This window comes from Gadus chalcogrammus, chromosome 4, assembly GCF_026213295.1.
Source record: "Gadus chalcogrammus isolate NIFS_2021 chromosome 4, NIFS_Gcha_1.0, whole genome shotgun sequence".
Lineage (NCBI taxonomy): Eukaryota > Metazoa > Chordata > Actinopteri > Gadiformes > Gadidae > Gadus > Gadus chalcogrammus.
This window is the reverse complement of record NC_079415.1, coordinates 3801667-3814704: the sequence shown is the minus strand read 5'-3', so window position 1 is coordinate 3814704 and position 13038 is coordinate 3801667. Positions and strand designations below refer to the sequence as shown.

The 13038-nt window shown below is 50.7% G+C and overlaps 1 protein-coding gene across 1 annotated transcript in view; it reads left to right on the top strand.

Annotated features, from left to right (window-relative positions):
• The first annotated feature begins 8074 nt into the window (after positions 1-8074).
• The window catches only part of syn3 (synapsin III), a 59427-nt gene continuing 54463 nt past the window's right edge, over positions 8075-13038 (top strand). The window contains exons 1-2 of the mRNA XM_056587622.1: positions 8075-8598; positions 8882-8935. Of these exons, the coding sequence (XP_056443597.1) occupies positions 8075-8598; positions 8882-8935 (578 nt within the window). The remainder of the gene's footprint in view (positions 8599-8881; positions 8936-13038) is intronic.

Genomic DNA, 13038 nt, shown 5'->3' with positions numbered 1-13038 from the left:
GTTGTACTACGCTCCCGGGCCGAACCCAACCCGTCCCTCTGATGGGCTTTGGGGTTCCCACTGCTGTCCTGCTGCTGTACCCCGCTGTTTGCCTATTCTCACATGACTCGCTTCCCTTACCCTCGGATATAGTTTGGTTCTTACCATCTATTCGATTCTAACCGAGGTCGGAATACTGTAGGATACTGTGGAATACCGTGGAATAACGTGGAGTACAGGGAATACCGTTAAGAAGGGAATACAGAGTACCGTAGAATATTGTAGGATACCAGGGAATACCGTAGCATACCGTAGAATACCATGGAATACCAGGGAAGACGGTATACTGTGGAATACCATAGAATACTGAGGAATATCTTAGGATTCCTGGTCTGATCTGGTAGAGATTCTAAACATAGGAAACTCCACCAGACTCGCAGTCTCTCGGTTCAGCGATATAGCCATACGCGGAGCCAGCGTGAGTTCAATCCCATCTCTGTGCTTGTGTGCGTGCATGCAAGCGTGCGTGCGTGCGTGCGTGTTTGCGTGTGGAGTTCCATCTGGCCACGGTTCCGCCGGGCGTGACACCGGGTTCTGCAGTGTAACGTGAGGCGAGGGGGTCGACCTCAGGGTGTGTGTCAACAACGTGAAGACACGAAACCACCGAGTCCACCCAGATTCACCGACGTGAGGCTGCAGGAAACGCTCTTCCCTCGTCTCAGCGCAGTCTAGACGCAGACACCGCCGTGGGGAGGATGCACAGGAAATGATCCATTTCCTTTGTGGCTGAATTATCCAATCAAAGCTGGTTTATTACAGCTCATCATTTTAAAGGGTGATCACACCGTGGATGGTGTGTGGTTTATCACCCTGTGCTTTCTTTGGCAGGCAGTCTAACACCGGGGGGGGGGGGGGATGTTTAACGCCTTACGCCTGTGGGTATGTCCACCATGTAGTGCTCGGGGTGGGGGGGGGGGGGGGGGGGGGGGCGGGGGGGTATGGGGGATCAACAGACCGTCGATGACATTTATGCTTTGAAAATGTCCATCTTTTATGGCCGATGGTCCGGAAGACATGCTCTGATTGACGACCAAAGTGTGGGCAACCCTGGAGTAATCAATGGACAGCGTTTTACACTCCCCCCGGTTGGCATGGGGATATGCTACTACGGTAGCGTAGCGGTGAGCTCGCCGGTGTCTCGTGATTGGCAGGGCCATCCCACTAAGCTTTGTGTAGTGGGTGGAGGAAGGCGGACAGGCTGGGCAAAAAGGCGCTAATCACTCCTTAAAGTAATTACCCCCGTTGGTCAAGCAGTGCAGCTGCTACAGGACAGAACACAGCCAGTTAGGACGGGACAGACGGACACAGAACAGCTGTGAAACGGCACGGACCAACGTTGTGCCAGGTCTGGTGGTAGAGCGGGTAAGGACCATCTGTGGTGACTCATGATGTTGACATCACCCACCACGACCAGCTCCTCGTCTTCTTCTTTGGTTTAAGAGCAATCTCCTGATGCAGCAGAAAGAAAGAAAAAATCAATGCAAACTAATTTCATAAAAACAAAAACTGTGGGCTGCTCAACAATCTTTCTGTGATTTGGTTTTCGAGACGGTGTGCTGCTGCTGCTTGGGAAAGGGCGCAGTAATCCTTCTGGGGTTGCGTCCAAAAGCTCAATCTACCAAATTTACCAATTTACCAAAGCTCAATCTTTGGTAAATTGTAAATGGACTGCATTCGTAAAATGCTTTTTCTAACCTATGGCCACTCAAAGGTCTTTACAATACTGCCAAACATTCACCCATTCAGGCACATATTCAGACATGGGTGGCGGAGTCAACCACGCGAGGCGACAGCCAGCAGTCAGGGTGAGGCGTCTTGCTCAGGGAGACCTCGACGCTCAGGAGGAGCCGGGGATCGAACTAGCGACCTTCCGGTTACCAGCCAACCCGCTCTACCTCCTGAGCCACCAGGCGCACTCAACATCCAACCTGGCCGTTGCCAGACCAAGCTCAATCGTAGATTGCACGCTGGTCTGGGGAAGCTGCCGTCATTTTCTTCAGCTCAAGAGGCGTGATCAACGGGCCTAGTTCAACTGACTCTGTACACAATTTGCTGCTTGCCGCCGCTTCCCTGTCGTCATTGTGTTAAAGCAGCCCAATAGCGCGCCAGGGGGAAAAGCCAGCTTGGTGATTGGCTCCCGCAAAAACGTTTCAGAAGCAGACAGAAATGTATTGCTCTTCTCCAGACCCTTCAGCAAGGCGAATTCAAATCGATGGGCGGGGCTTCCCAGTCTTCTCCCCACTATGACCACAGGGTCATAGTGGTCATACCCCCCCCCCACTCCCTGGAGGAAGGGGCGGGGGGGGGGGGGTGCATGGACGGTACGGACTATAGATTATCAGTCGTGTGTAACTCAACTGTTACTCCAGCAGATCGATGAGTGTGAGGATGTGGGCGGTGTTGGTCTTGTCGCCATGTTGCACGTTTGCAGTCGAAGACGTTGGGGTGTAGCGACCACGGCCAGGGCATGTAGTGAATGTCGAGTAGTAGTCGAGGGACCTTTTGACACGCTCACACACCAGGGCTTTAGTTTCCGCAGTTGTCAGCGAATGAGGAACACACACACACACACACACACACACACACACACACACACACACACACACACACACACACACACACACACACACACACACACACACACACACTGTTCGTGTAATGCAGGCCAGAATTCACATCTGCTCCTAAACATGTTTCCATGGCATTCCAACAGTTCACCTTTTGGATTTCTAGGATGAATTATGCCGTGATGCGGAAGTGATGTCACAGAGGGGTGTGTTCAGGAAAAGCGATATCACCCCGTTGCTCTCATACGCTCACACTTTAGCAGCATTCTTGTAATGTTCCGGTGATCCACACATCTGGTCTGGAGTGCCTTGACCCCTCACCATCACTGCCTCGCCTCACCGCTGGCCATCATGAATTATAAAGAGGAGGAGGCATGATAGCTCGCCTGCTGTTCGCCACGGGGGGGGGGGTATATACAGCTAACCTATACCGCCGCGGGATCGCTCATTAAAACGAACACGTAAATAGATTTCATTACAAACAGTCTTCTCACGCTATTGGCTTGGTGTGTGTGTGTGTGTGTGTGTGTGTGTGTGTGTGTGTGTGTGTGTGTGTGTGTGGTTGCTGCATTGTATAATCGATACTATACGGTAGTGTGTTTCATCCGTGCCCCAACGCGGCCTGCATTAGCCACAGGGTCTCCTATAGCATTATCTCTCTCTCAGCACCCTGTCATTAAGGCTCCCTGACTGACGGTGATTATCACCTGCCTTCCTCACTCTGGAAGCAAGCAGGGAGCTCCCATTGTATTACTACAGTGCCATCTGAGTGCCAGTATCGTATGTATACGATGCTATGGTCATGGTCTTTTGTGTGAGTGTTAATGGATAGGGTTAAACACAGAACATAATGTAGTTCATGTGTATTGACGAGTCGAATACTGTGTGTAGGACTGTACCATTCATTAGCTTACCGTGAGGTAACTTTTCCGCCTCAAAAGGTGAATGAAAAAATATGTGTTGTTTTTTTTGCATCGATTTCATCTACAGGTTGTTTCAAAAATCGTAAAGATGGCCAGACCATGAGAGCACATTTGCTCTGTGATGATGGTGGTAGGGAATATAAATCAATGGGCAGAGACATGAATCACTGAGGTTAGTGTAAATATCATCGCGCATTATTGAATCTGACGGGAAATCAATGGGAGGTGAATGGTTGTCTGAGAGCGACCTTTTATAAGGGAAGCAAATCATCGAATCATGATACGGCTTTGTGGAACAACAGATAAAACAACTGCATCCATCAACAATAATGGTGGGGGGGGTTGGTGCAGTGACTAGGGGCTGTGATGGTGCAGTGACTAAAGGGGGTGGTGTAGTGACTAGGGGGGTGATGGTGCAATGACTAGGGGCTTGAGGGTGAAATCCTTGAGCGAGATGATGGCCGTCTGTATCCTACCTGTTAGCCTTCTCGAGCGAGCTGCCTCACCCCGACGACCTGTATCTCAATTCATTAGGAGTCCCTTTGGTGTAGACTCATCGGATTGAGGTCTACATATTAATATTAGTCATAGTAACATTATCGATGGATATCAAAGTTGTTTTTGCATAAAGGGTAATAGTCAGCAGCAGTGACTGGGACACGCAAGAAAAAACAAATGGTGCATTGCATCCCCAAGACCAGATTACGAGAGGCGGGGGGGTAGAAGGAGCGAGAGACACGCATTCTCTGCCGACATCCATAATAGATCACAGGTTTAACTCCGGTGGTCCCCCGACGGCGTCTCTGTACCCCTGTTCACGTCAGTCAAATGGGGCCGTGGTCATTAACGCAGGGAGCCCACAGCTGGGAATCACCCCGCCGGGATCGTCGGTTGCAGTCGCCCCGGCAACCGGGCGCGGGGCAACCGCATCAGGACCGCGTTGGGTGTGTTTTCGAAAAGGGGGGGACGACCCTGGGGGTAAACTGAGGTCCGCTGAGATCAGGAGATGTGAGTCATCACGGCAGACGAAGGGAAGATGAGTAAAGCAGAGTGAAGGACAAAGGTCTATTTAACCGGCGCGGGGTCGCAGTGTGTTTCCATTACCGCCGGCGCTCAAAGTGACACCATTTCATGTTGCAATCAAAAGCCAATCCCAGGTTTCCCTCCCGGCTGCCACTTCAGAAAGGTCGGATCCGGGCCTCTGCCGGATTGCATCGTTATCTTCTCTGTCTCGATCTCCCCGTCTAATGTCACGGTCCAGCTTTGCGTTTGTACCTGTTTTTTAAAACAAACAGTGTATTTGCGAGATCTCCACTAGAACTTTAAAGATGAGAGCTGCGATTGATCACAGATAGGAAACGTGCCTTGTTTCACGAGTGTGTGCATATATTTAGTCCAAACAAGCTCCACCGACGTGTGTGTGTGTGTGTGTGTGTGTGTGTGTGTGTGTGTGTGTGTGTGTGTGTGTGTGTGCTCCTCCTCATCTCCTCATTCGCTGACACCTGCAAAAACAAATCAAAGCCGTGGTCTGCTGTGATCTGTGGCAGTGAGCTCCTGATGAGTATTACAGAGCCCTGCTGGTTCTCATTCGAGCTGTGTCTGAGGGCCCCACTCCAGCCTGGTAATCCAGCAAGCCATCTCCTCCTCTTCGCTCCTCCTCAGCACTGGATCTCTGCGGCCTGTCCCTGTCCATTCACTGCCCTCCATCCTGTATCCTTGTGGCTCCCTTATTCAATTCAAAGTCAATGCAATTTTATTTGTGTAGCCCTTAATCACAGGTACAGCCTCAAAGGGCTTAACAGGCCATATTTCTATGATACCTCCTCACCCTAGCCCCCCAGTGGGCAAGAAAAAACTAAAAGGAAGATATTCCTTTTTATATATTACAACAAAGCATCGTATTTACAATACTGTGAGGGCAGTCACAGCGAGATTCAAAGCTGGTTTAGTAGCTGATTCACAGCTGGTTTTACTAGACGAGAACCACAGAATCACCATCTTCTGCGTGGATCTTTCCATCTCCTCCACCCGAGACATCTCCATCTACAATCCTGTGAGTGCAGACCCAGTGTGATTCAAGGACTTTTTTGTTTTAGTACGACGGAAAAGGCGATGTTAATATCGTGCTCTAGTGACGCAGCTTGACAAGAAGCACAGAATCACCATCTTCTGCGTGGCGACGGTTAATTCTAAGAACTACGATGTGTCGTGAGAGCGACTTCATAACGGGAACGCTGTGCCTGTGTGGGATACTGACACCTTTTTTTTTTTCTTCTTTCGGTTCAGAGAGTGGCAAGTCGAGTTTCACAGGATCTATTTTCTACTGGCGCCTCAGAAGGCGCTTCTCTGTTCTGAGTCCTGCCAAACTGCATTCTGGGCTTTTTCATCGTAATATGGAGGAGGAGGAAAAGGTTATTTTATTTGTTGTTTATTGAGTTATTTTAGCAGACACTTCTATCCGAAGGAACTTGTGAATTAAGAAGCATGTTTCAGGAGGTGAGACACTAGTGAGACCAATTCACAAATTATTAGTCTAAATTTATCTGGAACCTGTTCATTAATTTTCAGTTATCAACGGGCACCGGTCAGAATGCCTGTGGGCGCGATTAGACAGACCAACAACCAATCAGAATAACGACATGTGTGACAGCTCAGAAGTGGCCATCATGGTTGTTTATGAAAATGTCTCAACGGCGCTCCCATTGGCCGCTCGTCTGTTCAGTCACCTTATCAACCCCGCCCCATAATATATATAGGGTTGTGATTGGCTGACCCAGCCAGGTCTGGGGAGAATCTGTCTGAACTGGAGGGGGCCAGACCCATATGTTAGATCAAATATAACATGAGCTCGCAGATTCTTCCGGCTTCCAGGCCAGGGTTAGACCTGTTGCTCAAGAGCAAGCAAATTACAAACTAATAGAGAAACCAAAAATCTAAGGGAGGGACAGATTTCTACCAACCCTGACAGACGGTATAGTCACCATTACAGTACACTTTCTACAATATCAAGTGCATTCACCTAAAGGGAAGAATTAAACATAAAAACCTGTTCATGTGTGTTTCACATGACAAGGCCAGGATGCTGACACTGGGCATCGAACCCAGTACCTTTCAGCTAGGAGTCCGACTCCTGATCCAACGCTCTCCAGTTCCTACATGGTGCGGTGCACACAGCTAGCTGTGACCGCAGGAACCCTGTGAATGTCTCCCAGCAGCACCAGGGAGTCCGTTACCCGTCGACCGGACCGGGGGACGCTGTATTGATCGTTTGCGTCGGGCTCCATGCTTACTATTGATCTGTTTTCCAGGAGAGGTAAAACGGCACCTTGGTCGAGGTAATGTCCTCCCAGCTCCTTTCATTTAGCCATCAAAAGTGTGGACCTCAGATAAAAACACTATTAGCTCCAGAATCGGGGAGGTGTGTGTGTGTGTGTGTGTGTGTGTGTGTGTGTGTGTGTGTGTGTGTGTGTGTGTGTGTGTGTGTGTGTGTGTGTGTGTGTGTGTGTGTGTGTGTGTGTGTCCATAATCAGCCTGGAGAGGCTGCAGTCGCCATGAACAGGAATGAGACAAGGGAGGGAGGGTTGGATTTCCTACCCCTACTGCATCACCTACCTGTTCTCAAACTGTATTTACTACGAAGTCTGTTTCACCAACACAAGATATTTTGGGGAGGGAATAAAATGAAAATGAATTTCAATAAGGTACGTGCATGTTACATTTTGTAAACAAAAGGTGGTATTCCGAATGTGTTCAATGTTATTAGGATGGTATTCCGTTTTGATTACGTTATTAAGGCGGCATTCTGATTTTATTATTAGGGTGGTATTCCGATTCAACACAACTCAATCTGTCTCTTAAAAAGGAAAAAAGCCCCTTTGCGTCTAATAAACTTCCTCTGCACAGCGAGCGTTCTCCTTTAAACCCGTCTTTCTCTTACTGCTCGGGAGAGGAGCGCTAATCCCTATGAATGGGTCTCTGGCACCCGGCCTCACGTCTCTCCGGAACGCATTGTGTCGGTGTCTCTCAGCCAGCGCTCTGCGGCTGGTCCGCTAATGGAAGCAGCTCTGTAGCCTACCGCCGGTACCGGTGAGGTGTCTCCGGTGCCGCCGCGTGTGTCCTGACTCCTGACAGATTTAGCGCACAGGATAATGCGTTGTATGCAAATCAACCGCTGAACAAACACGTCGCTGTCACTGCGACCGATGTTGTCCCTGCACGGTTTAAATGGCGATAGCGAAAATGCGATCTGACTGACTGTGTTTCCCTGTCCTTCCTCCTTCCTCCTTCCTCTTCCTCTCTGTCTTGCCGTTGCTCTGCTTCTCTGCCTTTGTACTCTTATGATTTAATGTCTTCTCTCTGCCTCATGAATAACCATCTCTCTCTACCTTTCTCCTTCTCTCTCTCTCTCTCTCTCGCTCTCGCTCTCTCTCTCTCTCTCCATGTCGCTCTCTCTGTCTCTCTGTCTCTGTCTCTCTCTCTGTCTCTCTCTCTCTTACAGATTCCTGACCCCCCTTAGTCTCTTGGCCTGACCTCCGACCCCTAACCATGAACTACCTTCGGCGCCGCCTGTCCGACAGCAGCTTCGTGGCCAACCTGCCCAACGGCTACATGATGGACCTCCAGCGGCCGGACCCCCCAGGGGGCACCCCCCCCACCTCCTCCACCCCCACCTCCTCCACCCCCTCCACCTCCACCCCCGCCTCCCCGGCCATGGAGCGGCGCCAGCCCCCGGGCCAAGCTGCGGAGCAGCCCCCCCACACCCCGCCCCCGCCCGCCAAGGCCGCCGCCCCCGCCCCGTCCGCCGCCAAGGCTCCTCCCACCACCACCACTGGCCCCGCCCCCGCCCCGGCCGTTACCGCGGCGCCGGCTCCGTCCTTTGGGGGCGGCGGAGGCGGCTTCCTCAGCTCCTTCTCCAGTGTGGTAAAGAGCGCGCAGTTGGCGCAGAACGTAGCCGCCGCCGCGCAGGCTAGGACCGCCGCCGCCGCCGCTGCTGCCGCCGCCGCGGATGCTAAGCCCGTAGTCCGAAAGCCCAAGATCCTGCTGGTCATCGACGGAGCGCACACCGACTGGTGAGTGCAGCCGGAGCAGAATCGCCCCGTCTTAAAGGGGCAGTGTCACGCCACCAGGTGTGGGGGCGGTCTTAAAGGGGCAGTGTCACACCACCAGGTGTGGGGGCGGTCTTAAAGGGGCAGTGTCACACCACCAGGTGTGGGGGCGGTCTTAAAGGGGCAGTGTCACACCACCAGGTGTGGGGGCGGTCTTAAAGGGGCAGTGTCACGCCACCAGGTGTGGGGGCGGTCTTAAAGGGGCAGTGTCACACCACCAGGTGTGGGGTCGGTCTTAAAGGGGCAGTGTCACGCCACCAGGTGTGGGGGCGGTCTTAAAGGGGCAGTTTCATGCCACCAGGTGTGGGGGCGGTCTTAAAGGGGCAGTGTCACGCCACCTGGTGTTGAGGCAGTCTTAAAGGGGCAGTGTCACGCCACCATGTGTGGGGGCGGTCTTAAAGGGGCAGTGTCACGCCACCAGGTGTGCGTGTGATTGCCAGTTATAAGCCTTAAAGGAGCGCTCTTAAAGGGGCGGTGTCACGCAACCAGATGTGGGCGTGATTGGCCGTTATAAGCCTTAAGGGGCAGTCTTAAAGGGGCTATCACGCCGCCAGCTGCGGCGGGATTGTCCGATATATGCTTTAAAGGGGCGGTCTTAAAGGAGTGGTATCATGCCACCAGGTGTGCGTGTAATTGGCTGATACAAGTCGTTTTTTGCCTTATTCCTATCACGCCGTGGGACAGCGTCTATTGCGGCTACAGGGAATCGATCCACGTCTTAAAGGGGCGGCGTTACGCCACCAGGTGTGAGTGTGATTGGCTGATACCGTTTGAATATCAGCCTTTTCCCTGTGTTTTAGTGACATCACAAGTTGGCGTGCCAAGCAAGATGTACGCTGGGTAGATCAGTCTGTCAGCCTGGCATGTAGACCGTAGCAAAAAGGTTGCTGATCTATCCAGCACACAACTAGGTGGCCACGCCCACTTGTGCTGGCAATAAAACAAAAGTAAAAGGCCGATTTTCAAACGGCTCCTAACAGCCAATCAAGGCACACCTGGTGCCGCGATAACGCCCCTTTTAAGACGTGGAGTAATGTTCTGAAGCAGCGGTAGACGCGGTCCCACGGCGTGATTAATGCCAGCGCTAGCCGGCGTGTCACCTTCTATACAGTAGCCGTTAGCGTTGGTGTTAGCGTACGTTAACCTGCTGGCCTGTGTTTAATCTTCCGCTAAGGCAAAGAGGTTTAATGAGGTTTCATACGGTGGGAGGACACCTCACAGGACGCACACACCTGGGCACACAGGCCTCGTTAAAGAGGTGATAAATCTCTGGTAATGGAAGTCATAAATAATACACACGGAGAGAGCTTTTACCATCAGTCACTGGCTATACTAGGAAATATTGGCTAGCATAATGGCTATTGCATGAAGCTGTAGCATGAAGTAATAAAATAAGGCTATAAAATAAGTCTTTAGCATAAGGCTAAAGCATAAAGATATAGCATAAAGCTATAGGATAAGGCTATTCAATAAGGCTATAGAATAAATCCTTAGCATAAAGCTATAGCATAAGGCTATAACATAAAGCTATTGCAAAATAAAATAGAATACGGCTATAGACTAAAGCTCGATTCAAAAGCTATCGAATAAGGCTATAGCATAAAGCTATAACCTAAAAATATAACAAATATATAGCAAGAAGAATGAAGCCCTCATGTTGTTACCATGACGCTCCTCCACCCCCTGCTGCGGTTCAACATGCAGGGTCGGGGGGAAGGGGGGGGGGGGTAATTGGCGGGGGGGGGGGGGGGGGGTAATTGGCAGGGTAGGGGGGTAATTGGCTCTGTTGATCAGGGTTTAGGATGCGCGTGGTAGCCTCACACCTCCAGCGAGCCGTCCTCGTTCCCCTGGAGTTCAGGGTTGTTACTCATTGGATCAATAGACCCACGCTATGTCCGTCTGAATCCTGGTGGGGGGGGGGGGGGGTTGTTTGGTGGCTGCAGTGTGACCTCCTGGTCGGGGTTTGGAGCTAGATTAGCTAGGTTATCGCGCTAGCTCCTTCAACCGAGATTGAGCTCCGCGGGGAATCCATCATGAATTGGTATTTATTGGACTTCTATTGTTGGCTCGATAAAGGGTTCATGTTTATTAATGTTCATTATCGGACAATATTAAATCCCCCCTACAGGAACAAAGGTATGATTTGCAACCTTTTCGCCACCTCCAAGATAAACTCTAAATACAATTATTTTAGCGGTGCTCAAATTAATACATAACATTCAGATACCTTTTAAAACACTCTGCTTTTATTGTGGTAGTGTGTGCATTTGGTTTTTGAACCAAAGGCGAATTCTTCTTTCTCTCGTACAACTGCGTGTTTACTTTCTTAACAGATGTAACGCTTCTTTTTTTTTTCACGCCAGCGAGCGCGGCTAATTATACCGTTAATTAAATCAATCATTTGAAGTGACGGCGTTCAGGTTTATTAATGTTTTGTCGATGTTTGTCGGTTTGACACAGACGGTGGTCCACGATAAAAAGTCCTGCTGGTGTTTAAGTGTTTGACAGTAGGCTATTTAACTGTGTTTAACAGTAGGCTATTTTCTGAGTTATAAGGTAGGGAAGTGTTGGGATGTGGGTGAATAGATTGAGGATGAATGTACCGATGTGCTTTGATTTGACTTAAATTCGATGTCAAAGATAAGGCACGACTCGTGTAGCGCTATCATAGAACCGTGCAAATGAATCCGACGATAATCACATTTCCTCGGCTGCATGGCGGTTCCTCCCCGCGGTGGATTGACGCAGTGTCTGTAAACGAGCGTGACGAAGACATCTCCATCTCCTCCACCCAAAGACATCTCAATCTCCTCTCCCCCCCCCCCCCCCCCCCCCCCCCCACCTCCCCTGCACTGAGCTCATCTCCCCAGGGGCCCAAGCTGAGGAGCCGAATGGAAACGATCACTTAATTAACAGCATCCCTGGAAAACACACACCAGTCAGAAGAGTCCTCACTAAACGCTGCTCTGCAAGTTACGTGTAGTCCTGGTCGACCCCTCCTCCACGACCCTCTGGGCTGAAGAGCCACCCTTGACCGTTGACTCTTGACCCTTGACCAAGGGGTCCTTTAAGGAGAGCCCTGCTAATCTGCCGAAAGCGTTGCTTTGATCACATGATGCAGAAGGTGGGGTTGTGATCACATGATGCAGAAAGTGGTGAATATCCTTAGTGGAGGATTTAAACATCCATGAATTACTTAGAACATAAAGACTGAAATGTATTCTTTATACAAGTTGTTGTGTTAACCGTTTTGCTTTATTCTATTTTGGTACCCATCTGGTCTACTTTTGGCCACACGGGGGCACTGTAGTCCCACCGCACTGTAGAAAAATCGCGTCCGATGCTTTGAAGTATCACTATTGACCCCTGAACTGCAGGGGGCGCTGTTGACAAGCAGTCGAGCGTCTAATAGAAAACGTCGTACGTCATTCTCGTTCTGTCGCGGACCGTCGTGTTAACTGCGCTGTTCGTCTGCGTAGCGTGTGAGCTGTGAACACCAATGTGTTGCCTGTCACTGGATCCACACGCCATCCATTTCTGTCGGGTGGGTGGGGGTAGGTGTAGCGTTGGCTGGGGGGGGGGAGGGGGGGAAGCAAGGGGGTGTGGGTTGGGGTGGGTGTGGGTGGGTGTCCTGGGGGCATTCCTGCAGGGAGGCTGAGCATCTCTGAGGAGACCCTGCAGCCTTCCTGACAGCTCTGGCCCCCGGTGGCTGACTGATGGACAAAGCATGCTGCTCTGCCACACGCGGTACGGCAGGACACCGCAGCCGGGCTGCTGTCGCCACTATAGGGTCTCTCTACCTCTCTCTGTCTCCCTTTGTATTTCTCTGTCTCTGTATTTGTGTGTGTCTCTGTCTTTCTCTCTCTCTCTCTGTCTGTCCCTCTCGCTCTCTCAATTTTTCTGTGTCTGTCTTTTTCTATCTCTTTTTCTGTCAGTCTTTTTCTTTCTCACTCTCTTTTCCTCTCTACCTCTCAGTCTCGCTCTACCTACTTCTCTCTGTCTCTGTCTCTCTCTCTCTCTCTCGCTCTCTTTATTCTCTCTCTCTCTCTCTCTCTCTCTCTCTCTCTCTCTCTCTCTCTCTCTCTCTCTCTCTCTCTCTCGCTCTCTTTATTCTCTCTCTCTCTCTCTCTCTCTCTCTCTCTCTCTCTCTCTCTCTCTCTCTCTCTCTCTCTCTCTCTCTCTCTCTCTCTCTCTCTCTCACCCTCACTCCATCTGTCTCGCTTGTCTCTTCCCTGGTTCCATCAAATCGGGTGCCATGCCAACCCAGCGCTGTGCCAAGAAGCTGGCAGTGTGTTTGCACTGTGATGAGGACAGAGAGCTCATAGGTTGAACTCCTCCGCTTCAAGCCTTACCTCCCATTCATGTGCTTTTTGAATGAATGCCGATTTAATTAAACAGATTTGC